This window comes from Fusarium musae, chromosome 2 (assembly GCF_019915245.1).
Source record: "Fusarium musae strain F31 chromosome 2, whole genome shotgun sequence".
Classification (NCBI taxonomy): domain Eukaryota; kingdom Fungi; phylum Ascomycota; class Sordariomycetes; order Hypocreales; family Nectriaceae; genus Fusarium; species Fusarium musae.
This window is the reverse complement of record NC_058388.1, coordinates 874743-897941: the sequence shown is the minus strand read 5'-3', so window position 1 is coordinate 897941 and position 23199 is coordinate 874743. Positions and strand designations below refer to the sequence as shown.

The window sequence follows — 23199 nt, the reverse complement described above, 5'->3', positions numbered from 1 at the left end:
TTGGGGCGGTTTAGACTTTTTGTTATTTTGGGTTTTACAGAGTACTTGAATTATATTAAATTACAGGATCTGGACAGCGGGCGTGACCTTGGGTAAATTTAGCTATGTCGATCACGGTTATGAGCTGACGATGTGTACTCAGTAGTGCAACGTTGGGTCCTCATGTTGGGAATTTATCAGATGAGATCAACACTCTCATGATCGAAGAGGCCACAAACTTACACTATAGCTTCTGGGTAAACAAAGGAACAATAGCAATGCAATGCAATGCAATTCGGGTCTGGTCCGAGGCAGTAAACGATGTGACGTCAAGAGACCCTCTACCTCTCGTCTCCCCTTCATGTAAGTCCGTCCATCCATGGTCAGACGAGTTCTTGAACTGTTTCCTTTGGGTCTAAAGCTGCCTCCAACATCGGCCCTTTTTACCCCACGACCCAAGAACAAGAGAATTGTCCAATGCCAGCCGTGATCGACCCTCCCCAGCTGCATGTCCCAAGGTCAAGGCATTGCGCTGTGGGGTACATTGACACAGCATTTGATGACGATGAACCCTTCGTGGTAGTGCATTTTTAATCTCTGCTAAGCTTCGGGAGAGGCGGCCCTCGTCCGTGAGGGAAGGGATGTGCAGTGAGTTGCTTGGTGCTTGTTAGTTAGTGGAGTAGTAATCCGTATTTAGGACAGGGTTTACATATGCCCATGTACTGAACTTAGACCATCCTTACCTACAAGCTACAAGCACTGCAGTTGTCGTGCGTGTTCTTCGCTGCAGCTGCACGTGGTGACAATGTTCAATGTCGTGAATATATAAATCTTAAATACCACCTCTTTTCTGAGGCTTCTCTCCTCCTCACACTCGTCGATAAAGTTCTTCGTTGTGGCTTGCTCCCTTCAACTTTGGTCCCCTTCATTCCAATATATTGGACTAGCCTGTTAGTCTACCCTCTCCCTCAATGTTAAATCGACGGCATTGATCCCTCTCCGCTATGACAAAGGCTCACCAATTTTATAGATACTAAATTATAGGAAGACTCCATCAATATGAAGCTGAATTGGGTCGCCGCAGCCCTGTCTATAGGTGCTGCTGGCACTGACAGCGCAGTTGCTCTTGCTTCTGCAGTTCCAGACACTTTGGCTGGTGTAAAGGTCAGTTATTTTTTACCATTTCCTCGTCTAATCTCAGCCTTGTTGCCATATCGCCCTTGTTCGCTCGGACGCCACGCACCAGATCGCGATCATTTCCTCCCTTGCAGCCTTGGTTCCTCTTACGATCTTCCCTCCGCAATTATCAGCGCCCTTAGTCTACACAAAAACCCCCGAGACAGTCTTTCATTGAGTTTGTCGACATCAAGTTGCTTCTCAACTGTGCATTTGCGTGGCTGTCTACTTCTGCCTCTAGACAACCAAATCTGGGCGCAATTGACCGCTCAAACCTTGTTCAAATAACCTTTTTATTCGAGACGCACATTTATAAATATGCGCCTTTCAATAATACCGACTTTATGCGCGGTGGCTGCTGTGGCGGTTGATCAGAAAACTGACACTCAAAAGGTTGTCACGAGAGATACACTCGCATACTCGCCGCCTCATTATCCTTCACCATGGATGGACCCTAATGCTGTTGGCTGGGAGGAAGCTTACGCCAAAGCCAAGAGCTTTGTGTCCCAGCTCACTCTCATGGAAAAGGTCAACTTGACCACTGGTGTTGGGTAAGCAGCTCCTTGCAAACAGGGTATCTCAATCCCCTCAGCTAACAACTTCTCAGGTGGCAAGGCGAACGCTGTGTAGGAAACGTGGGATCAATTCCTCGTCTCGGTATGCGAGGTCTCTGTCTCCAGGATGGTCCTCTTGGAATCCGTCTGTCCGACTACAACAGCGCTTTTCCTGCTGGCACCACAGCTGGTGCTTCTTGGAGCAAGTCTCTCTGGTATGAGAGAGGTCTCCTGATGGGCACTGAGTTCAAGGAGAAGGGTATCGATATCGCTCTTGGTCCTGCTACTGGACCTCTTGGTCGCACTGCTGCTGGTGGACGAAACTGGGAGGGCTTCACCGTTGATCCTTATATGGCTGGCCACGCCATGGCCGAGGCCGTCAAGGGTATTCAAGACGCAGGTGTCATTGCTTGTGCTAAGCATTACATCGCAAACGAGCAGGGTAAGCCACTTGGACGATTTGAGGAATTGACAGAGAACTGAGCCTCTTGTAGAGCACTTCCGACAGAGTGGCGAGGTCCAGTCCCGCAAGTACAACATCTCCGAGTCTCTCTCCTCCAACCTGGACGACAAGACTATGCACGAGCTCTACGCCTGGCCCTTCGCTGACGCCGTCCGCGCCGGCGTCGGTTCCGTCATGTGCTCGTACAACCAGATCAACAACTCGTACGGTTGCCAGAACTCCAAGCTCCTCAACGGTATCCTCAAGGACGAGATGGGCTTCCAGGGTTTCGTCATGAGCGATTGGGCGGCCCAGCATACCGGTGCCGCTTCTGCCGTCGCTGGTCTCGATATGAGCATGCCTGGTGACACTGCCTTCGACAGCGGATACAGCTTCTGGGGCGGAAACTTGACTCTGGCTGTCATCAACGGAACTGTTCCCGCCTGGCGAGTTGATGACATGGCTCTGCGAATCATGTCTGCCTTCTTCAAGGTTGGAAAGACGGTAGAGGATCTTCCCGACATCAACTTCTCCTCCTGGACCCGCGACACCTTCGGCTTCGTACATACATTTGCTCAAGAGAACCGCGAGCAGGTCAACTTTGGAGTCAACGTCCAGCACGACCACAAGAGCCACATCCGTGAGGCCGCTGCCAAGGGAAGCGTCGTGCTCAAGAACACCGGATCCCTTCCCCTCAAGAACCCCAAGTTCCTCGCTGTCATTGGTGAGGACGCCGGTCCCAACCCTGCTGGACCCAATGGTTGTGGTGACCGTGGTTGCGATAATGGTACTCTGGCTATGGCTTGGGGCTCGGGAACTTCCCAATTCCCTTACTTGATCACCCCCGATCAAGGGCTCTCTAATCGAGCTACTCAAGACGGAACTCGATATGAGAGCATCTTGACCAACAACGAATGGGCTTCAGTACAAGCTCTTGTCAGCCAGCCTAACGTGACCGCTATCGTTTTCGCCAATGCCGACTCTGGTGAGGGATACATCGAAGTCGACGGAAACTTTGGTGATCGCAAGAACCTCACCCTCTGGCAGCAGGGAGACGAGCTCATCAAGAACGTCTCGTCCATATGCCCCAACACCATTGTAGTTCTGCACACCGTCGGCCCTGTCCTACTCGCCGACTACGAGAAGAACCCCAACATCACTGCCATCGTCTGGGCTGGTCTTCCCGGCCAAGAGTCAGGCAATGCCATCGCTGATCTCCTCTATGGCAAGGTCAGCCCTGGCCGATCTCCCTTCACTTGGGGCCGCACTCGCGAGAGCTACGGTACTGAGGTTCTTTATGAGGCGAACAACGGCCGTGGCGCTCCTCAGGATGACTTCTCTGAGGGTGTCTTCATCGACTACCGTCACTTCGACCGACGATCTCCAAGCACCGATGGAAAGAGCTCTCCCAACAACACCGCTGCTCCTCTCTACGAGTTCGGTCACGGTCTATCTTGGTCCACCTTTGAGTACTCTGACCTCAACATCCAGAAGAACGTCGAGAACCCCTACTCTCCTCCCGCTGGCCAGACCATCCCCGCCCCAACCTTTGGCAACTTCAGCAAGAACCTCAACGACTACGTGTTCCCCAAGGGCGTCCGATACATCTACAAGTTCATCTACCCCTTCCTCAACACCTCCTCATCCGCCAGCGAGGCATCCAACGATGGTGGCCAGTTTGGTAAGACTGCCGAAGAGTTCCTCCCTCCCAACGCCCTCAACGGCTCAGCTCAGCCTCGTCTTCCCGCCTCTGGTGCCCCAGGTGGTAACCCTCAATTGTGGGACATCTTGTACACCGTCACAGCCACAATCACCAACACAGGCAACGCCACCTCCGACGAGATTCCCCAGCTGTATGTCAGCCTCGGTGGCGAGAACGAGCCCATCCGTGTTCTCCGCGGTTTCGACCGTATCGAGAACATTGCTCCCGGCCAGAGCGCCATCTTCAACGCTCAATTGACCCGTCGCGATCTGAGTAACTGGGATACAAATGCCCAGAACTGGGTCATCACTGACCACCCCAAGACTGTCTGGGTTGGAAGCAGCTCTCGCAAGCTGCCTCTCAGCGCCAAGTTGGAGTAAGAAAGCCAAACAAGGGTTGTTTTTTGGACTGCAATTCTTTGGGAGGACATAGTAGCCGCGCGCCAGTTACGTCAATGGCCGGTGAAGTTTTTATTTTCGCTTAGCTTGATGAATAGAATCATGCACCTTTTGAACTAGCTCTGCTTTTCGTGATGTCTTGGTTCGTCGTGTTGCCTGTAGCCTTGGACATGGTACTTAATTCGCCTCGTAAATAGGTATTATGCATGAAGTATTATGTGTTTCTCCAGTTTCTATCGTAGTTTAATTGCATTACTGGTGCATAATCTCGCAAGACTAATATATGCTTCGGTTTTAGATAAGCTTTGCGAACTCCCATTTGACTAGAGACACTCAATAATATACTCAACTCCGCGACACGTTAGAATACTCCTCGCAATGACTTCATTACTTTCCCCATAACATGATATGCCCACCATCGTGGTCAGTTCAGAGATGTCTTTCTTGTTCTTGACATCATATCCGCTTATTCGAGCCTTTAGCAGTCCCAAGCCAGTTCTCTCGCTACTACGAAAGGAGCATTCTCGGTGGGAAACACACATGATTCTCGAGTCACATATCGTTCACCTTCTGGATCTACCCACTGAACGCCCTCTCACCACTTCGTCATGATTAAGATGCATCATGGCTCCTGGCTAAATACCAGATGCGATTCTGAATACTAACGGGCGCTTGTCTGTGATCATGGGTCATGTTGAGAGTCTCAGATTATGGATGGGCAGCCTCCTACGGAGCCCGGGCGTTCTTTTATCGGAGTACAAGGAGTGACACGACGATCTGATGGAAATTGAAGAACTTCTGTGGCACCTTTAAGCATACGTGCTGAAATAAATCCGTGGTTGTATTTGGTTTCGTTTTCGATGGAGGACTGGGGTGTCGGAAGAATGGATCCTGACTTTTTCGTAACATGGGGTCCCAAACACCTATCCGAGAGCACAATGTTAGCTTGAACTCGAAAAAGGATGTTCAGAAAGGAGTTGAGTGAGAAGAAGGGAAACAGGTGGCTTTATAATACGAGATGGACAGAAGATGGCAGATCCGATGACGCGTATGAGACTGGAAGATGTAATTGGGACTCGGCATTGCGAAAGTGATACCCAAGACTCTACCAAGAGTCAGTTCTGATATCTTAGCTCTTTTGTTCATGTGAGCCAGCAATGTATGTGTGGGACAGCTCCGACCAAAATCATAGGAGCAGCGATGTGTTGTGCAAGGCAAGCGGAGTATCAGATCGAATAGTCTGTATATATTTCAGACATTCAAACCTAACCCAGATGCGGACTGCGGCATTGGGCCAAAAGTAGAAATAAAAATGGCAAGGGTAGATCCTAAGATGAACAACAAGTCCAAAGCTAGGCTTGATCGTTGGGCTGGGGTGGATGTCATTCCCCAGGCCCGGCAGTTTGCCTCAGAACGTCACACAGGCGGCTAGGCATGCACCGATCAACTGAAAAAGTTCAAATACGTTAATCACGCATCTGTCTTCATGTATTTGGATTTGGTTCGAGCGAGAACTTCTGTAGTTCTTTTCGGCAAATATCCTGAATACCCCAAGGGCCGCATGATCCATCCAGTACATGCCCAAGAGACAACTTGATAACAAGCAAGTGTAGCGTCGGCAGATACCATAGGTGCCTTAAATGATACCCTAAGCCAGTAGTCACTAGAGATCATACGTCAGAAGATGACTCGCAACTTTAACCGAGAAGGGACAGGGGAACGAACCTTGCACTTTGACTTGGGAGGCACAGGCCTGACAGTCATGAAAAGAGCATTGTTCTTCCGAAGTTGATAGCCAACCGATATCTGGATTGGGCTATCCACCTTTCTGTTGCATTCCTTGCATCTCGACTGAGTGTCCTTGAAATGAGGCAGACCCATGAACATCATCTTTTCAGCAACTCGCATCTGAGTTGAATACTTCTCCTGTGGTATATAGAATGAGGCGTACATTGGGGGCGATTTTATTGTGCTTCAAAATTCATCAGTATTGATAAGACATTCTTGAAATTGACCTGTGTTTCATGCCCTGAGACATATCTAGAGATGCAAGTCTAGACAAGGGTGGTGACGAACCTGGAGTGCTTCGATGTATGGCGAATGCAATGATTGCAGAAACAGTTTTGGAAGTCTATGTCTCGATCAGGGGCTCGTAGGAGTTCTTTGGGGAGACGCCAGAGTTCTAGAAACTGGACGTGCGATGTTGTCCGGGAGTTGAGGGGGGTTGGCTTCATATCGGACGAGGCATGGGCGACCTGCTGATGAAAAGTCATATGAGAAACTTGTACGCATACTCAGGTAACCATCATTACTCAGACCTAACAGCATGATTCGATTCTCCAATACTTGTGAACTTATAGTCCTCTTCGTCGAAATAATCACCCTTAGGTCTTGGAGGTGGTTCACTCTGGCAGCATTTTGATTTTTCATCACCAGACATGATACCACACTCTCTTTCTGCTTCCTGATGCTTGGGCTGGGTCATTCTTCGATAAGTCGAACTGCTCCAAAGAAGTCATAGGAAACTTCTCGTGGCAAAACGTGTCTTTGTGTAACAAAGGAGGCACAGAAAGGAAGAGAGACAGAACAACCGTTGGTCCTACATTTCTCACAAGGAAGAAGTTCGTACCGAAAAAAGCACCTCAACGGCTTTGTGCCACGTTATTGCTTCCATCCATCTATTTCATCCGATCTGACCAGCAATCAAATCAACTGCCGATGAATTGGGAAGAAATCTTTCAGAGATTCGGTCCGATGAAGACACCCTGAGATGGTACCAAAGTATGTGGTCTGATTTGCCTATCAACAAGGCGATATGGTCACACAATCGGCTATGCAGAAGATTGCTTGGCTGGCAGTTCCTGGGATTTGATGAATATGCTTAGGTGAGCATTCATTAACCCCTGGCAGCTGAAAGCGGGATCTAAAACTGGCAGATCTTGCGAAGATATGGAGGAAGGACAATGTGCAAGGGTCAAGGTCATATTTAAATGCTTCGACACCCGCTCTCAAGATATGTCACTGAGATGGACGCAGCTGAGAGACAGATGACGGCGGGCCCGATTGTTGTCAATCATCAATGAGTCAACGTCGGGATGGTGTCGGTTAAGGTAAGAATCCTCGTTATTATGTCCTATGCTGCGTTTGTGTATGACTGACGGGTTGAAAGTAGTGCTTGCGAGTGAGGGCATCGACGATCGTTTGGTGGCTCAAGAAATCGGATTGCCTGCGATTGATGAGTACCTGTCCTTTCATAGACGCTTAGGCGACAAGCTTGTACCTCGATTGGGTCTGGGCGAACCATGGCTCTCCATCTGGTTCGATGGCCTTGGTTCAGCCCAACCCACCTCGCATGTTGGAGTGTCGTCCAACTCTCGCTATGATCATACCATGATCGCTGCCTTGGCCGTGCCTCAGGAGTCGACGCCGTCACTGCGTTTTTTCACCAGACTTAACTCGAAGGATTACCTTTAGCTAGTGCGAGCCTGCTGTATTCAGACTGAAGCTGTCGTGGCTTCCGCCGAGTCCATCCGTGCAGGTATCTCTGTTGGTCCGTTGTCAGGTGAGTTTGTACTATCAGATTATCAGTCATGATGGGCATCAGCTAATCAGATGTTGGATTAAACGAGACTGCACAAGACTGACGTGACAAAGTGTAGGATGTTCGTCATCTGGTATTCCACGCGGAATCGTTATCTGCGTTGGTGTTTGTCTACCAAGTACGAAAATCTCAAAAATGCAGTCGCACTAAGTAGTGCAAGTTCATGCGCGGTAGTGCAACGGCTTGGTGCAGCGCTTGAGACGGTCATATGATATCGGCAGTTGTTTTGTTGGATCCAATTTGTGTTGTTAGTTGCAAGATCCAAAATCACAAAAAGACTGCGCCGTAGGGGGGAAGGCGGCAAGATGCATGAGCGACAGAGTGGGACCGGAGTTTAGCAGGAGCCAAAGGACAAGACGGGAGCTTGTTGGGGGAAGTGGATAGCGCACTTTGACTGACTGGAAGGCCCCTGAAAACGGTTGTTTCCTTCTGCCTTAGCAAATATCAAAAACATGCTATTCTTCATCTCCTCTCCCAACGACTACCCGTGATCACTTTCACTGCCTAAACTCGCACGACAACAACAATAACATGATGTTTCAAGGCTGTCTCGAGATTGCTCATGGTGCGTGGCAAGCAATGTATTTCGAGGGTTGCATTAACAAACATCGCAGCATCTTACCGGTTTCCCTTCTACGACTTCTACAGGCGCTCTTTGTCAACGATCAAACATCTAGCTTCACTTTCGGCCATTCTAGTTCTCTCCATGCGACAGGCTTCTCTGTCATGAGAACATGATGAAGCCTCAAGAGCCTCAGACAATCCGCACGAGCAACAGTTACTTCGCCAATTCTCCGATATTGTGACATGTTTGTAAACTGAAGCACAAGAGCAACTGGCCCATTGTTATTGCGACATGCCAACAATAGATGCTGACAGAAATAGATAGATCTCCATTGACGCAAACCGCCATGAGACCTTGTGTCTGGCACCCAGGACGCCTTATGACAAATACTGCACTTGTCCTGCGTTCCAAAGGCGCTTCCCCAGTTACATGGCTGCCTTGCCGGCATGGAATTTGCGCAGCGCAAACAACCTTCAGCTTTGTCACGAACGCCCGGTCATATCTCTCAGGATCAGAAAACGACTGATACGAGCCATCTCTCAGTGGGTACAGAACTTGAGATAGCAAAGTCATGCAACTCAAGTGATCAAGCTACGACATTATTCGCTACACGAGCACAATCACAGTCACAACATGCAAAACTATGAGGCTCAAGGAATGAAACTTGAGCCCTCATCCTTTCTGTCTGGCGGTTGCCTCCTATCCCTCTGTTCAGCATGGGGGAAGCTTAGCTACCAAGAAGGAGGGTGGTGCCGATATCAGCCCTTGAGTGCAGTCAGACTAGTAGCAAAATGTGGGAAAGTCGATGCTGTGAGTTGGCACCGAAATCCCTCAAGTTTGCGAATGCTGAGAACATAACTGGCCATGATTGCTGAGCGAGTTTCCATCAATCCAACATGGTAGCCTTGGTTGACGAATCCCAACTAGAATCTTTCATGATGTCGGTTCGTGGTTGATCTCGCTTGACAGAGTTAAGATACTTTCAAGCCTTTTACTGCGCCTCATCATCTATCACAGCGGGCAGAGGGAGCCAAGGTGTACAGGCAGGCAACATTTGTGTCCTTGGCTCCTGGGGTATTACAATATCAAGCATACTATGGAATCCCAGACTGTGTGTAACTCCTTTCAACATAGCTACACGAAAGGAACTGGATTAGTCTCTAGCGAATATGCCTGATCTCGGCTAATTCGTGCCTTGACCTCAGCCAGTGTCGAGGATTTGGGAGGGCGCTGAGCCCAGAGCTATATAGGATGGATAATGCCCCCGAAATATAGCTGTCAAAACGCAATTTGACGAAATCGACTAAGTAGGCTCCCATATTGATCAGCCTGAACTTCTTTTGAATCATCGACATATCTCAGTATACTTTTACTCTGGCGAGTATCTATCTTATCACGCATCTAGTCTTCACACTTCCATCGGGGACTACCACTTCTATACAAGCTTGTACGAGATCCTTCATCATGGGCAGCGGTAAAGGCGGAAGCTCTTGGGTCAGTAAGAGTAGCAGAAGCTCTCGACCGGAATGCCATGTGGAAAAGTGTCATCATCCGATAGTAAAGTTCAAGTCTGGGACGTATTCTATCCACTGCGAGAAGCGTGAGCGCAACCCCAAAGCTCCTACAGAATCAGAGACTCATTTCAGTAGATGCTTGTACTTTCGGCGCTGGGTGTAAGTCTAGCAAGCGTTCAAAAGATAAGTTCTGCGACAAACGTGAGTAGCCCTTTGTTTCCGCTCAGCAAGACAGCTGACGCATTATAGATTCCAAGTGCGATTGGCATCGATGCAATGCGAAGGTCTTGGATGTCGAAGGAGATAACTTTAAATACTCCAGCATCGGTCACAGCGATTGGCTCTGTCGCGATCGTAAGTCGCTTATTCCAGGCCGAGTCCCAAACCCAAATGCTGACGTTCCCAGACTCCTGTAAGGCGAAAGACAAAGACAAGCAATGCTATGAGGAGCGCTACAGGAACTCGCAATACTGCAAAGAGCACTCCAAAGAGTTCCAGTGCAAGATGCCGAAATGCGATTCCGACCGAGATGGTTCTGAACGGTACTGCAAGAAACACCATTGTGGAGTGGACGACTGCCACCGTCGAGTACTCAGCTTAGCGAATAATGAAATGGCGGGTCGAGATAAGAAAAAGTGCTACAAGCATCAACGCTGTGAAGCCTTGAGAGACTGCAAGAACTACTCGCTTTGGGATCCCGACAAAACTCCAACAAGGCTCTGTGTGAACCATTCAAAATGCGAGTTCTTCCAGGCCTGCAACGGCTTTGCCCAAGGAGATTCGAGATTCTGTACCGATCACGAGTGCGACCAACAGGGCTGCCTGCAGCCTCGGGATGTTCATAACGGCCTGGTTATGAGATGGTGTCATATGCGTGAGTGCTTGCTGTCTAGGTGTCTACAAAGCTAACACTCCAATGTAGACTTGTGCTCTGCGCCTGGATGCCCCGACTTTGCTAACGGACATGGTCACGCCAACCCGCAGAAGTGCTTCCGACACACTTGTCAAAGAGCAGAATGTTCAGAAATCGTCCAGGACAACAACCCCAACTCTCATTTTTGCCTGACCCATGCCTGCGCCGATCCTGTATGTACCAATGAGTCAACTATACCCGGTGGATATTGCTATACCCATGCATGCACCATCGCAGGCTGCCGTGCGCCTCGAGAACGCGGTTCTCCATTCTTCCCCACCCTTTGCACACTCCATGGGGAAGAGAGAGCGGAACAACGAGAGAGATACTATCATTATACTACTTCTCCTTCTCGAGCAACATCTCGCTCGAGTAGCAGGACTAGTAGCCATGACTCCCGGCGCAGGCCGAGGTCATTTCGCCCCCAGCAATACCATTACCCAACATATCAGGATCCGTTTCAGGCCTCAGAAGCCGGTCGTCGATATGCGTATCATAACATAGATGATCATTATATTCCAAGATGGCGGCATTGCGACTGGTCGATTTAGGGTCTTCGACACGATGGGGAATGGGAGTAAAAGAGTTTGGTACTAGATCGAACAAGGCGTATACGTCACAGGTCATCAACAGCACATGCCATTGCGGTTGCATGGTGTTCTGTCTCTTGAGGGAGGGTTTATAATTTTCACACGCCTAGGTAGATAGATAGATACAGCTGGACCTAATGGGTTCGAGACCTAGCCATCTGGTTTACAAGGCTCGATGTGGGGAGACAGTGGGGGAAGCCGTGTGGTACAGCATATACTCGAGAAGACCCCAGTAGATGTCAGATATTCTTGTCTTTAAGCTTATTTATTTATGTCTTGATAAGCTATTGATCCCTGTTGAAATGTGATGAAGCCTGCCGAGTGTAACGCGGGACGGCTTGGGATGAGTCCTGAATAGGTAGGTGAAGGAACCCCAAGAGGAGAAGGGAGAGACGCTCGTTGAGTCATGCCCATGATCTCGCTTTTGATCCACTTGTTTCTGGATATAGCTCTCTTTCATTCGTGGATGCTCTTATTCTTTCGTGTTTGCGTTATTTAAGCATGACGTTCTTGTGTTTGATGCGATGAGCTGAGTAAGCCGCCTTTCGTCCCTGACGTCTTGTTATCACATCTGCCAGCCTCAACTCTATCCGCTGACTTTATAGCGCCTCAAGAGTCTTTATTACCTCGGTTCTCCCTGATACGCCAGATGATATCCGTTTCCCCTGTATCCTCCTCCGACATCTTCTTGGAGGGCTTGGCTTGCTTGTAAAAGACCGTGTCAGGCTTCTTGAACACAGGGGGCTGGATCTTGGGCCGTAGATACAGCTGATTATCTTCCCGTTGCCATCATAGATCAGTTTGGAGTAGCCGGGGTATTTGGTCCGAATGCCCAAGAGACGGAATATCTGTGTTTGGAATCCGTGGACGATAGCCATTTTTTCTGTGGTGTTGTGGAATTGAGATGAATGATTTGTCAGTAGGATGTGAAGATAAGATGGCCAAGATACGAATTACGTGACCCTTGAGCGTGGGAGATGGCAGTATTTATACCTGCTTGTATGTCTATAAGCTTTTTGTATGAGAGTTGGCTAAGTTTGACTTTATAGTGAATTCTATGTAGAAACTTATTATATCACTAAAATCTTCACCGGAGTTCACAATAGAAGATGACTCCACTGCGCCATTGTAATTAATTGGATGAGTAGAAAGAGTTTCATGTCCAATATGGCATGAACGCATATTAGGTAAGTAGCTTGCAGACTCCTTTGACTTTTACGCGGCCATCTTACAAACACTTCACAAAGAAACTTCAACTTTAATATTAGACAACTAATACCAGCACCCAAAACACTAGATAACACAACTTCTCGGTTGCCTTAAGTGTTCTCGCCTACGTCATGCTTGCTCTTTGAATACATGCCAAGAACGAAATAGGGACAAACAACCAAAGCTTAGTTACTGTTTGCTTTACAGTCATCCTGTTACTAAACGTTTAACCTTTGAGGCACTTCTTAAGCATTGTAAATCACTGTCTCCTTGTTTATTTGAAACTTAACCTAAAGAAACCAACCCTTGGAGAGTAACAAGACAGATATAGAAACCGAGGTGTAGATTCGGGTTCATGAAATTATCATGGCCGCTTTTAGGACTAGTCTTCCTTTGTCTCTACAGAAGCTTCATCAGCTTCATTCTTAGCCACAAGGTTCTCTGAAAATTTTAAAGCATTTATAGTTACGGTCTTGTTGAGGCATGAGTGGTTGCAAAGTCTCCCATCAACGGCGTAAGCTTAAGTTAGGTGATGGCATCAAATTATATCTTGAGATGTACTTGACATTTCGGCATTGCTGAGATGACAGATTTCTTGGGATAGAATGCACTGGGATCTCTCAAATTACTGAAGCGTTTTGTATAATTCGCTCCCGATATCGAATTGTCGTGAGATGTTTTCTTATGACTTTATTTTATATCTCGGTCGTTAGGGGCTCTTATTACCATCCGCACCAATTCTCTTACCATGATCTTAGGAGAGAAATAGTAGCTATCGAAACACCTGATTTATAGAGAGTCAATATATTTCTTGGTAGAGCTCCTGTGTTCCAGTACAGGATGAACTGTCAGATGGCAACTGCATTTCTACTTACCCTAGACTCTGGGCGCTGCAAACAGTAGCAGTGACAGTGATTTCAGGGCATTTTCCTCTTTCGACCGCCAGCCACCATCGCCAAGTACTCATGACTTCAGACGAATATCTGACTCTACCAATGCAGAATAGAGTTCAGTCAATCTCCGATCGAACCATCCTCCAAAGCACGATCCATCCTAGACCGACACATTCACATGCAGTTCCCGAATGCCTGGGACTCCGAAGTGGAGTAGCCGGGTCGCCCCCGATCCGAGAAGTTGGACGAACAAGCCCGTTTCAGCTCCGCCAAGAACGATCAAGCCAAGCAATATCAATCAATGCTATACATATAGAACAGCGATAACTCGTCTGAGTACGGGGGTATTATCCAACTTTTCTACAAGGCTAGTGTAGTGTTTTGCTGTTTTGCGTGCAGGTTTTACCAACGTCACATCCCGGTATCGTCCCAGATCTGAGACGGATCTGAAAACAGGCTGGAGTTGACCGACCAAACATTTGATCAAGGCCGGTCAAAGTACGGTCTCGAAGAAAAGAAAGTGATCAACAAGTGAGAGGAGGGAAATAGAGTTTATTAATGTCTGTGACAATGTGAATGGCCTCATCATCAGCTCACAAACTAAAGCTGATCATCAAGACCGCGCGCTTAGGGAATATCCTCAATTGGCAGAGTCGCAGATGTTTCAACCAACGAGACGCATCCGCGACCGGGTCGTCTTGGCCCCGACCTCAGTGAATCGCAGGCCTGAGACTCCCATTGGCTGCAGATGTGATGGGTGGCATAACCCCTGTAAGGCCTCATGCGAGATGTTCTTCTCTTTTGTTAGAGCCATTCGCTCTTCAAAGAACAAGCATCTTTGCTGGAAAATCTCTCTTCATTCTTTTCTTCTTCCTCGCTGGCGAGTGACTTAACAACCCCTACAATCATTTTTAATTCTGAAGGATTTTGCTGCAACCCTCCTTTGCGACTCAACCTCTACCACTTAAACCCACTCAAACACCACATACCTGCATACACCACTTACATCCATCAAAATGGGTAACAACCTCTCCTCAACCTTTGTCCCCGACACTTCGAAAGACGTTCTCAGTCCTGAAGACCGACACTCGGACATGTTGCTCGGCATATTCTGGGCATCGTCACTTTACGCCTGCGCCATGATCTTCAGCACCTGCGCTCTGATCGACCGATGGAAGGGTCCCTACGATCGCGTTAGAATGTCGCTCGGTTCAGTCATGGGAGCGTTGCTATTATCGACGGCGTGGCCTGTTGTCATGGCATACTTGATCTTTTCGCCGGCTGAGGTCTAATGAGCGGAGGAACTATTGGGTCACGGCCTTGGGAAAGGGTTTGGTTTGGTTGGGTTGGGTTGGATTGGGCGATTGGCGTCTTGAGAATTGTGGTGGAAATGGCATTATGGTCAGACCTGGAGTTTGAATGCATACCACGGCGATATACCATCTAATACATTTTTTTTTTCTATGTTTTTCATATTTGATCGACTCGTCTTGCCTTATGGCCGACGATCCCGTCCATGTGAACCGAGTCTCTCATGACCTCATTCAAGTCTCGTCATCTCCCCAGTTAGCCATTAGCATTTAACCCACCAGAGTATTTCGACGGCTTCTATCAGACCGCGCATCTTTCCTTCCAATGATAGTCTCAAGGGCTTGAGTCAAAGCCTTGGCATCGTATCTTCCACCTCTTCCTTTCTCATCCTTAGGCCCGTATAATCGTGTCGCATCTATCCCCAACTGCGTAAACAGCGGTTTATCTACCTTTGGCGACGTCGGCCCTTCGATGTAAATGACATGCGACACATACTGACTGTACTCCTCCTCCGTAGGTTTGGGTAGACCTCTTGAGTCAGCGAGAGCATTTGCGATAGCCCCAACAAAGTCTAGTCCTGTGAAAGGCGCCGTTGAAGGACCAGTCTCACGGTCGGTTGTACCGTTGAGAATGAGGATCTTGTTGCGCACTTGCGGGCTGACGATGGCATCACCGACGCCACGAAGGACAAGACTTGGGATTAATGATGTGAAAAGAGAGCCAATGCTGTACACTACACTGTGAACAGACCGGAGTGCGTCTAGAACTCTTGGGTTGGCAGGCATCTTGATCTCCTCGCCATATGGATTGATGTACCATACTCGAGCGATCCTCGCGGGTAGGTCTTCTTCTTGCTCTTTGGAGAATGCAATGGCCGGCCGGCGCAATGCAAGTAACGTTCCTGGTAGGTTCGCGTCTTCAACATGGTGGTGGTCTTGATCCCATGTTTGCTCCTGCCGAGCTACTGTTGGGCTGTGCACTCCGGCTGATGCTCCAGGCACAGCAGCGGTTGGAGCGCTGGGATGTGAGATGTCGTTCTGACCTGTGATTATCGTGCCGTCTTCAAGACCAGCAGCGATATGGCTAGCAAAGTTGGTGTTGAGGGCTGGAAGGACTGCTATTCTATCCGGCACTGAACATATTGAGCTCAACAGGTAGATGGCAGCTTCGAAACTACCGGTGAAGAGACGAGCTCCTGTGAGGAAGAGGTTTCCTATGCTGGCTCCAGAGTAGTCGAAGCGACTGCTAGGCTTCATGCGCTTCACAACCTCAAGATTGAAGCTATTCAGATAAGATCTGATGAGTTCTCTTTTGGGCGACGAGATGTCATTCCAGAGAGGATGCGTCGCTTCCAGAATCTCAAACCATTCTGATCTTGCCTCGGTGTAGACCTTTGGCAAGCGGTGATTGAAGAAATGCTTGATAGCTCTCGTCTCAGAACTTCCATCGTTCGGAATAAGACGAACAAGTCGGGACCTCACATCTCCGATACCTAGAGCAACCCTGTCAGTCAACGCTAGCATATAGAAGAGACACGTGGAAATTGGAAACATGAACAGAACATACCAGGTCCACCAAAGACACGAATGATCTCACTACTGCTACCGCCATTATCAGAGATGGGTATCACGTAGCTCAGCGTGCACTGATTCGCTTCTCGAACACTCTCGAAGACATCGACGAGGTTGTTAGCGGCGCTACCACCCGAGAAGACGACTATGCCGGTCGGTGGTGCCGCTGGAGTGAGGGGCCGGCGAGGGGTCGGCGGTGCTGAGGATCCACTGGAGCTTGGGAGCTGTAGACCGAGGCCATTAAGGTTGATCTGAGCCTTTGCCTGCGCCATTGATTGGGTGATCGGGGGAATTATGTGATGGCGCAGAATGGAAACGGATTGAGAATCTGGAGATGAGATGGTGTTGATGACAGATGACGGTTAGCGGGGCATTATACAGGAAAGCCCCTGTAACGTTATCGTTACTGCTTAATGACCCGATTATTTCCAATTGCGACGGGTTTACAGCTGATGATGCGTTCCAATTGATGAAGTTCTTACTTCAGACTTACCGTGAGTGTAGGTAGTATTTTCGATCTGATACGAGGCTGCTACTCATGTTCCAAACTCACTCACTCACTCATGCATATGCTCAATTGCTGCATGAACCCCACGAGTCATGGACCAAGGCGCCACACCCTCCAATGACTTTTTACACTCTAACAACAACGTCAATCAACATCACCACCGAAAACGGTAACGCCCCGAGCAACCGGCCTCGAACCGGGACCAAGAAAGCTTTGACACTTCGGATCCGTGTGGGTACAGCCAGCGCGGACAGTGGACCGCAGCAAGAAAAAAAAACATGATGGCTTCATTATCTACAGAAACAAGTGGAACTCGGAACTCTTAGTCCCAAGCCCGTCATTGGCTCCCATGGCCCGGCAGTTGAAGCTTTGCCACAACTGGAGAAGAGCTATCACGGTAAAGCGTCAAGAGTTACGTCAGTGATGGTTACGGCATGGATCGCAAGGCTGGAGATGGGTTACAAATCTCATGCACAGACGTTGGTTCCTTACAAATCTGCATGTTTCGAGAATTAACTTAATGGTTTCTTTATAAAGACTTTTCCGTCTGGTTGATTGACAAGTATATATAGACTATATCCAAGCGACGTTGACAGTCGGTATCATCATCAAACCCATACAATTCGACTTTGACACAATCTCAACAGCTTCAGCTTCATCCTTCACAATGGCTCAATCTATCCCCAAGACTGTCAAGCAATGGACCATCCCCTCCCGTGATGGAAAGGACTTTAGCGGTCTGAAGTTCAGCGAGAAGTCTGTTCCCGAGCTCGGTGACGGCCAAGTCCTCGTCAAGAGTATGTCCCAACTTCACCTCTACCTCAATTACATCTTCTAACACTTCACAGTCCAGGGCGCTTCCCTCAACTACCGCGATCTCATCCTCCCTCTCGGAAAGTACCCCTTCCCCGCCAAGGACGGCGTCGTCCCCGGCTCCGATGGCGCCGGCACTGTCCTCGCCGTCGGCAAGAACGTCACCCGCTTCCGCCCCGGCGACAAGGTCGTCACTCTCTTCAACCAGGGCCACATCGGCGGTTCTCTCGACCAGCTCAGCATCCAGACCGGTCTCGGTGGTGTAACTGACGGAACTTTCCGCACCGTCGGTGCCTTTGACGAGCACGGTCTTGTCCCCATGCCCTCTAACCTCGACTTCCATGAGGCTGCTACTCTTACCTGCGCTGGTCTCACTGCCTGGAACGGTCTGTACGGTCTTGAGGGCAAGAAGCTCCTCCCTGGCCAGTGGGTTCTCACTCAGGGTACCGGTGGTGTTAGCATCTTTGCTGTTCAGTTCGCCAAGGCTGCTGGTGCAAAGGTCATCGCTACTACCAGCTCTGCTGAGAAGGCCAAGCTTCTTGAGAAGCTTGGTGCTGACCACATCATCAACTACCGCGAGACTCCTGAGTGGGGAGCCAAGGCCAAGGAGCTCACCGGCGGTGCTGGTGTCGATCACATCATCGAGGTTGCCGGCCCTGCATCTATGAAGCAGTCCCTCAACGCCATCAAGATCGACGGTGTCATCTCGATCATCGGCTTCGTTGGCGGCACTGGTAAGAACGACCCTGGCTTCCTCGACTGCCTCTCCAACCTCTGCACCACCCGAGGTCTGCTTGTCGGAAGCCGTACTCAGATGGAGGATATGTGCCGTGCTATTGAGGCCAACCCTGATAAGCTTCGACCTATCGTTGACCCCAAGATCTTCTCTCTGGAGCAGCTTCGTGAGGCTTATGAGTACCAGTGGTCTGGCAAGCATCAGGGCAAGGTCTGCGTCAAGATTGAATAAGCGATGATTTATGAGAAAATATTGCCGGACGACATGTGTCTTGGCTTTGACGTATAGTACATAGAATTAATAGATACCACATTTTTCGCATGACCAAGTTTCGTCCATCTCAAGCTAATCACCAACAAGGCATGACTCGTTTCAGTTGAACAGCGAAGTGAAGTTCAGCAAGTACAGCAATGTCTCTCAATTGATTGCAAGTAATTACGTTCCATTGGACACTTGAGCGTGTCACAGGTTATTCACTAAAAGTGTTTGCCCAATCCTGCAACTATATCCTTGCATCCCAGGCCATCACTCTAATCTAGCGAGCAGCCCATTCCCTTCTCGCGACAAAGAATACGTTGCTTGATCAAAAGACGAGCGCGGCAATACCGGCCAAAACGCCAACCAAACTGAACTTCTTCGACGATCCTTCATTGACAATAACCGTGCTGGGCGTGGGGTAAGGTGTTCCAGGTACAGGAACCGGCGCAACAGGGCTCGGAACAACAGGAGGAACAGAGGCGGTATCAACAGGAGGAGGAACAATAATAGCAGTCGACGATCCCTCCAAGATAGGAGACTGAGTCTCGGCGCCGCCTCCACCCTGGACAATGGTAGTCGTATCGGCACGAGTGGTACCACCGCCCTCGCCATTGCAGATACTGCCATTAGGACAGCATCCGTACTGCTGGTTCGATCCGACTTCGCAGTAAGCTGTAGGAGGACATCCGCCTGCCTTGCTAGGACAGCATGTCCAGTCGGTCTGGATACAGCCGGTGCCGCAGTCCTTGAGGTTCTGGTCGGCGCAGGGAACCTCTACGACTTGACGGACTGCGAGGAGGGGAAAGCTGGGGGAGTATTGGATGGCAAGAACGCCGGTGGCTGAGAGGGCGATGAGCAAGAACTTCTTCATCTTGAAGTTGGAGTTGGAGTTGTATGTGCTGGAGCGAGTAGTTGAACGAGTGACGATCTTGGTGAAACTGTATATGTTTGAGAGTTTGATGAGAGGTGAAGAGAAATGCGAGACATACCAAGCCCTCGGGGGTTTATATGCATACCATTCTTTCTCAAACTCCCAACGAAAAAATAACTTTGCCATCCGATCTTCTCTCTTCATTGTCGTTCCTCTTCTCACGCCGCGTGCGGCGGCTTCGCTCAAAAACGCCAAAGACATTCCAGCCACGATGCATCCACTCCACCACCCGCAACCATCTACTCCCCCAACATCATTTCCAACTGCGACAAAGCCACAAGCCTCTTTTTCCCGTGGTGGAAGCTATTTTTGAACAACCAGGTCTGATGTTGCCGCAGCGATGAAGTGCCTCTTGCCCACGTTTCTCGATGCGACCGGCGTTTTGCAACTTTGAAGAAAGCCGCCTCCGGTTTTTGCGGCGCATGGCTTGATATTCAGGGCATGTTGCCAGAATCTGTTGTTTTGTGACGGTCGGCGTTTGGGTGGCTGCTTGCGGCGTAACGGATCTTGGTTCCTGGCGTTTGGGCTTGGCGCTTGGAGCCTTTGAGTTGAGGAAATACGAGATCTAGAGATGAGGTGTTTCGGAAGAGTTTATTGCGCCAAGGCTAGTGAGGAAGCAGTTGATGCCATTGGAGATCGGCCAGGAACAAACGCGGGTTCGATCTAGACTTGGCAAAGACAAGGTATCTAAGATAGATCTGAGACAAAATATTGGCCCGTGGCCGTACGATCGATCTAGAGGCAGGGTCCCGAAAGGGAGTCCACAAAGTGTTACCGACTCTATTTCTTCTCGCTACCCCAAGCATCTTCCAGAAACTCCCGAACAGTAATAGGCTTGATATCAGGGAACACCTTGTTGAGAGCCTTGCTCTCATCCAAGTTGAAACCACCACTCTCTGCCCACAAACCATATGCAGACATCACCTTTTTCATGACCGCCTTGGGTGCAGGAATATTGGCAAACATCGCCTCATGACCTGGTAACTCACTCAACTCCCCCTTCTCAAGTGTCTCAACACTATCATAAACAACGTTGAACTTATCACCTATGAAAAAATCAGCATCCTAGCTCTAGCCACGAAGCACGTCACTTACCTGTAGCTTCTTCGGCAATCTTGACCATCTCGTTGAACGTGACTTTGTCGCCAATGATGTACGTTGCTTCATCCCATTTCTCAAGGTCTAGAAGTGCAGCCACAAATTTTGCTACATCTCGACTGTACGTAAACGTGACAGGAACATCTCCAGATCCTGGAATAGCAGCGGCTCGATGTTTGATATCAACAAAGGTTGAAGGGGTGTGCAAGTTTGATTTCGCAGCTGATTTAGAGGAGCCCCAGAAATCAAGAAAGAAGCCGATATGAACAGATGTCCATTCGAGGTTTGTCTTGCGTAGCTCGTCTTGAGCACGGAGTTTGTTGTTTGCTGAATTAGCCCGAGCTGCGTGCCTATAACTCTTTGTTGGTTGCTTGTTTTCAATGAGGCATTTGTCAAGTGCTTGCTTACTCTTCTGTATGGGGAAGACCCCAGTCACTCGAGATGAATCGTTTTGTTGCCTGAGATGCTTCTGATGCACGGATAATATCAATCTCGATAGGTTCTGGCCCATTCATGCCAAGTGTCGAGATTACTGTGTGCACATTGTGCTTTTCAAACAGCTGAGTCAGGGCATCGATGTTATGAATGTCTACAGCCAGGACAGAAGCTCCAATCTTTTCTTCCAGTGCCTTGTTTTCCTTCGGTTTCTATTAGCTGGGCATATGAATCTTTTGCATGGAGAACTTACCTCTCGGCTGAGAATGACGACTTTATCCTCTCCTGCAGCAACAATGGCCTCGACAAGGGTTCGACCAACCTTGCCTGTACCTCCAGCAACTGCAACAGTAACCATTTTGTCTGATGATTTCTTTGAAGTGGATAGTTTGCGATGTTTGATAAATGATGCGTTCTAAGCTTACTCCTTCGCAGCTCAACTCACATCTTTATATACCTCAAATCCATCATTGTCTCCAACTCATTTCTAATCATCGCACTTACTCGGACATCTCTTTCTGCGAATTTTCCGTCAATTGTCAGCAATCGCTTATTTTTCGCATTCTCCCTCGGTACCCATTGGTCACCACGCCTCTATAAGTCTGACATGCATATCAAAATGGGGCGTGTCTGAACGGTGTCAGCATGGTGATTGGACCACTGCCAAATATAGGCACAGCACTCTTTAAAGCCGAGCTACTCCGTCCTAAGTCCTTGCTTAAACGCATTGGGTAATTGTGTTGGCCGCCAATGCTTGGTCGAATTCCAGTGGATGTCTGAGATCGAGACTTGCTATCGGATAAAGTTTCAGGGCCGGGAAGTCCAGATCTGGTCGATCTACAGCGCTAAGAAAGTCATTTGTTCAGGGCCAGGAACGAGATATGCCGTTGTTGTTCAACCCCTGGGCGCTTTCCGCCACTTGAAGCTGAGCCTCGAGTATCATGACTAGAAATACTTTTCGATGTGACATCGCGCATCGGTGAGTCTCGAGGATGATGAACCCGAGCTTCTTCTTATTAATCTTTATATGAGAATCGGCACAATTTGTTGTTGTAGGGTAAAGTTTTCGACTGGAATGTCTCGTTTCGGGGAGATGTACTGACCACCACCAAATCGCAGTAGCTGCTTCCGTCATCGAGTAAGCGAAAATGTCTCGGGAACATCAAAAGGTCCATTTCTCATCAGAATCTTATTTTGGGTTTAATTTGAGAGCTTCCATCTGAATCAAGAACAGCTATAAAGTGTTGGCTGACGTAAAGCATCATAAGATGGAGGAAAACGCATGATCTTACTTGATTACAAGAGCAACACTGTCCTTCTCTAGTCACGGAACTTTTAAGGTACCGAATAATTACCTTGGGTTCTATTCCCTTTCTTCAATCGCTTTTTTTACTTGAAAAGTGGTCTTGAGGCGCCAGATGCTCTCGAAGTCATAGCGGCCCAAAGGCAGGAAGCACTCGAGACTAAAAGTCTTTTTTGAACAGCCTTGCTCCGAGTCAGATCTCCTTATATAAGGCACCTTTCTCTTGGTACATAATATGACTCATCTGAGGGATAGAATGGTAGACCAATCAGGTGCCTCGGAGCCCGATGGCATTGGAGTCAAGTAAAGCGTTCATACACGACTCGAGTCCAATCAACTGCTCAATATTAGCAAGACCAATCCGATATGCTTAATTGCTTGAAATATGTATCAAAACTGCTTGGCTCAGGGCCATCGATATTTACCAGTGCAGTTTGTTGGGCGGTGTGGTTAATCTATTACCGTCCCATGACGACAATATGCTAGCATATCCACGCTCACAATGCCAGCTTCAACAGCTGTTACCAATGAACGGTGTCTAATTGGAACAAAAGCTCCTAGCACTCAAAGTAACTAGATTGTTCAATTGACGGCGCTGTCATTATGTCGCACAAATATGCACGTTTCTTTGCAGTAAGTCTTCCTTGTTGCTACGCACGCACCTATCCTGACTAGGAGATAGGAAGCAACAAACCTTCA

General features: G+C 48.7%; 7 protein-coding genes across 7 annotated transcripts; 4 read left to right on the top strand and 3 right to left on the bottom strand.

Moving 5' to 3' along the window:
• Positions 1-1038: 1038 nt before the first annotated feature.
• On the top strand, positions 1039-4233 carry J7337_002255 (uncharacterized protein; the record flags this gene model as incomplete). The annotated part of the gene is made up of 4 exons (XM_044819987.1): positions 1039-1143; positions 1549-1706; positions 1763-2151; positions 2204-4233. The coding sequence occupies 4 exons, from the start codon at positions 1039-1041 to the stop codon at positions 4231-4233; spliced, it is 2682 nt and encodes an 893-aa protein (XP_044684287.1).
• Positions 4234-10066: 5833 nt separating this feature from the next.
• Positions 10067-10532, top strand: J7337_002254 (uncharacterized protein; the record flags this gene model as incomplete). Its single annotated transcript, XM_044819986.1, has 3 exons — positions 10067-10090; positions 10181-10285; positions 10338-10532. The coding sequence occupies 3 exons, from the start codon at positions 10067-10069 to the stop codon at positions 10530-10532; spliced, it is 324 nt and encodes a 107-aa protein (XP_044684286.1).
• A 4020-nt stretch (positions 10533-14552) lies between these two features.
• Positions 14553-14828, top strand: J7337_002253 (uncharacterized protein; the record flags this gene model as incomplete). The annotated part of the gene is made up of 1 exon (XM_044819985.1): positions 14553-14828. One exon carries the CDS (start codon positions 14553-14555, stop codon positions 14826-14828), a length of 276 nt encoding a protein of 91 aa, XP_044684285.1.
• Positions 14829-15116: 288 nt separating this feature from the next.
• J7337_002252 (uncharacterized protein) lies at positions 15117-16690 on the bottom strand (the record flags this gene model as incomplete). Its single annotated transcript, XM_044819984.1, has 2 exons — positions 15117-16339; positions 16414-16690. 2 exons carry the CDS (start codon positions 16688-16690, stop codon positions 15117-15119), a joined length of 1500 nt encoding a protein of 499 aa, XP_044684284.1.
• A 903-nt stretch (positions 16691-17593) lies between these two features.
• Positions 17594-18706, top strand: J7337_002251 (uncharacterized protein; the record flags this gene model as incomplete). Its single annotated transcript, XM_044819983.1, has 2 exons — positions 17594-17723; positions 17775-18706. The coding sequence occupies 2 exons, from the start codon at positions 17594-17596 to the stop codon at positions 18704-18706; spliced, it is 1062 nt and encodes a 353-aa protein (XP_044684283.1).
• Positions 18707-19058: 352 nt separating this feature from the next.
• J7337_002250 (uncharacterized protein) lies at positions 19059-19790 on the bottom strand (the record flags this gene model as incomplete). Its single annotated transcript, XM_044819982.1, has 2 exons — positions 19059-19671; positions 19723-19790. 2 exons carry the CDS (start codon positions 19788-19790, stop codon positions 19059-19061), a joined length of 681 nt encoding a protein of 226 aa, XP_044684282.1.
• Positions 19791-20444: 654 nt separating this feature from the next.
• J7337_002249 (uncharacterized protein) lies at positions 20445-21555 on the bottom strand (the record flags this gene model as incomplete). Its single annotated transcript, XM_044819981.1, has 4 exons — positions 20445-20710; positions 20760-21112; positions 21171-21400; positions 21451-21555. 4 exons carry the CDS (start codon positions 21553-21555, stop codon positions 20445-20447), a joined length of 954 nt encoding a protein of 317 aa, XP_044684281.1.
• Positions 21556-23199: the final 1644 nt, after the last annotated feature.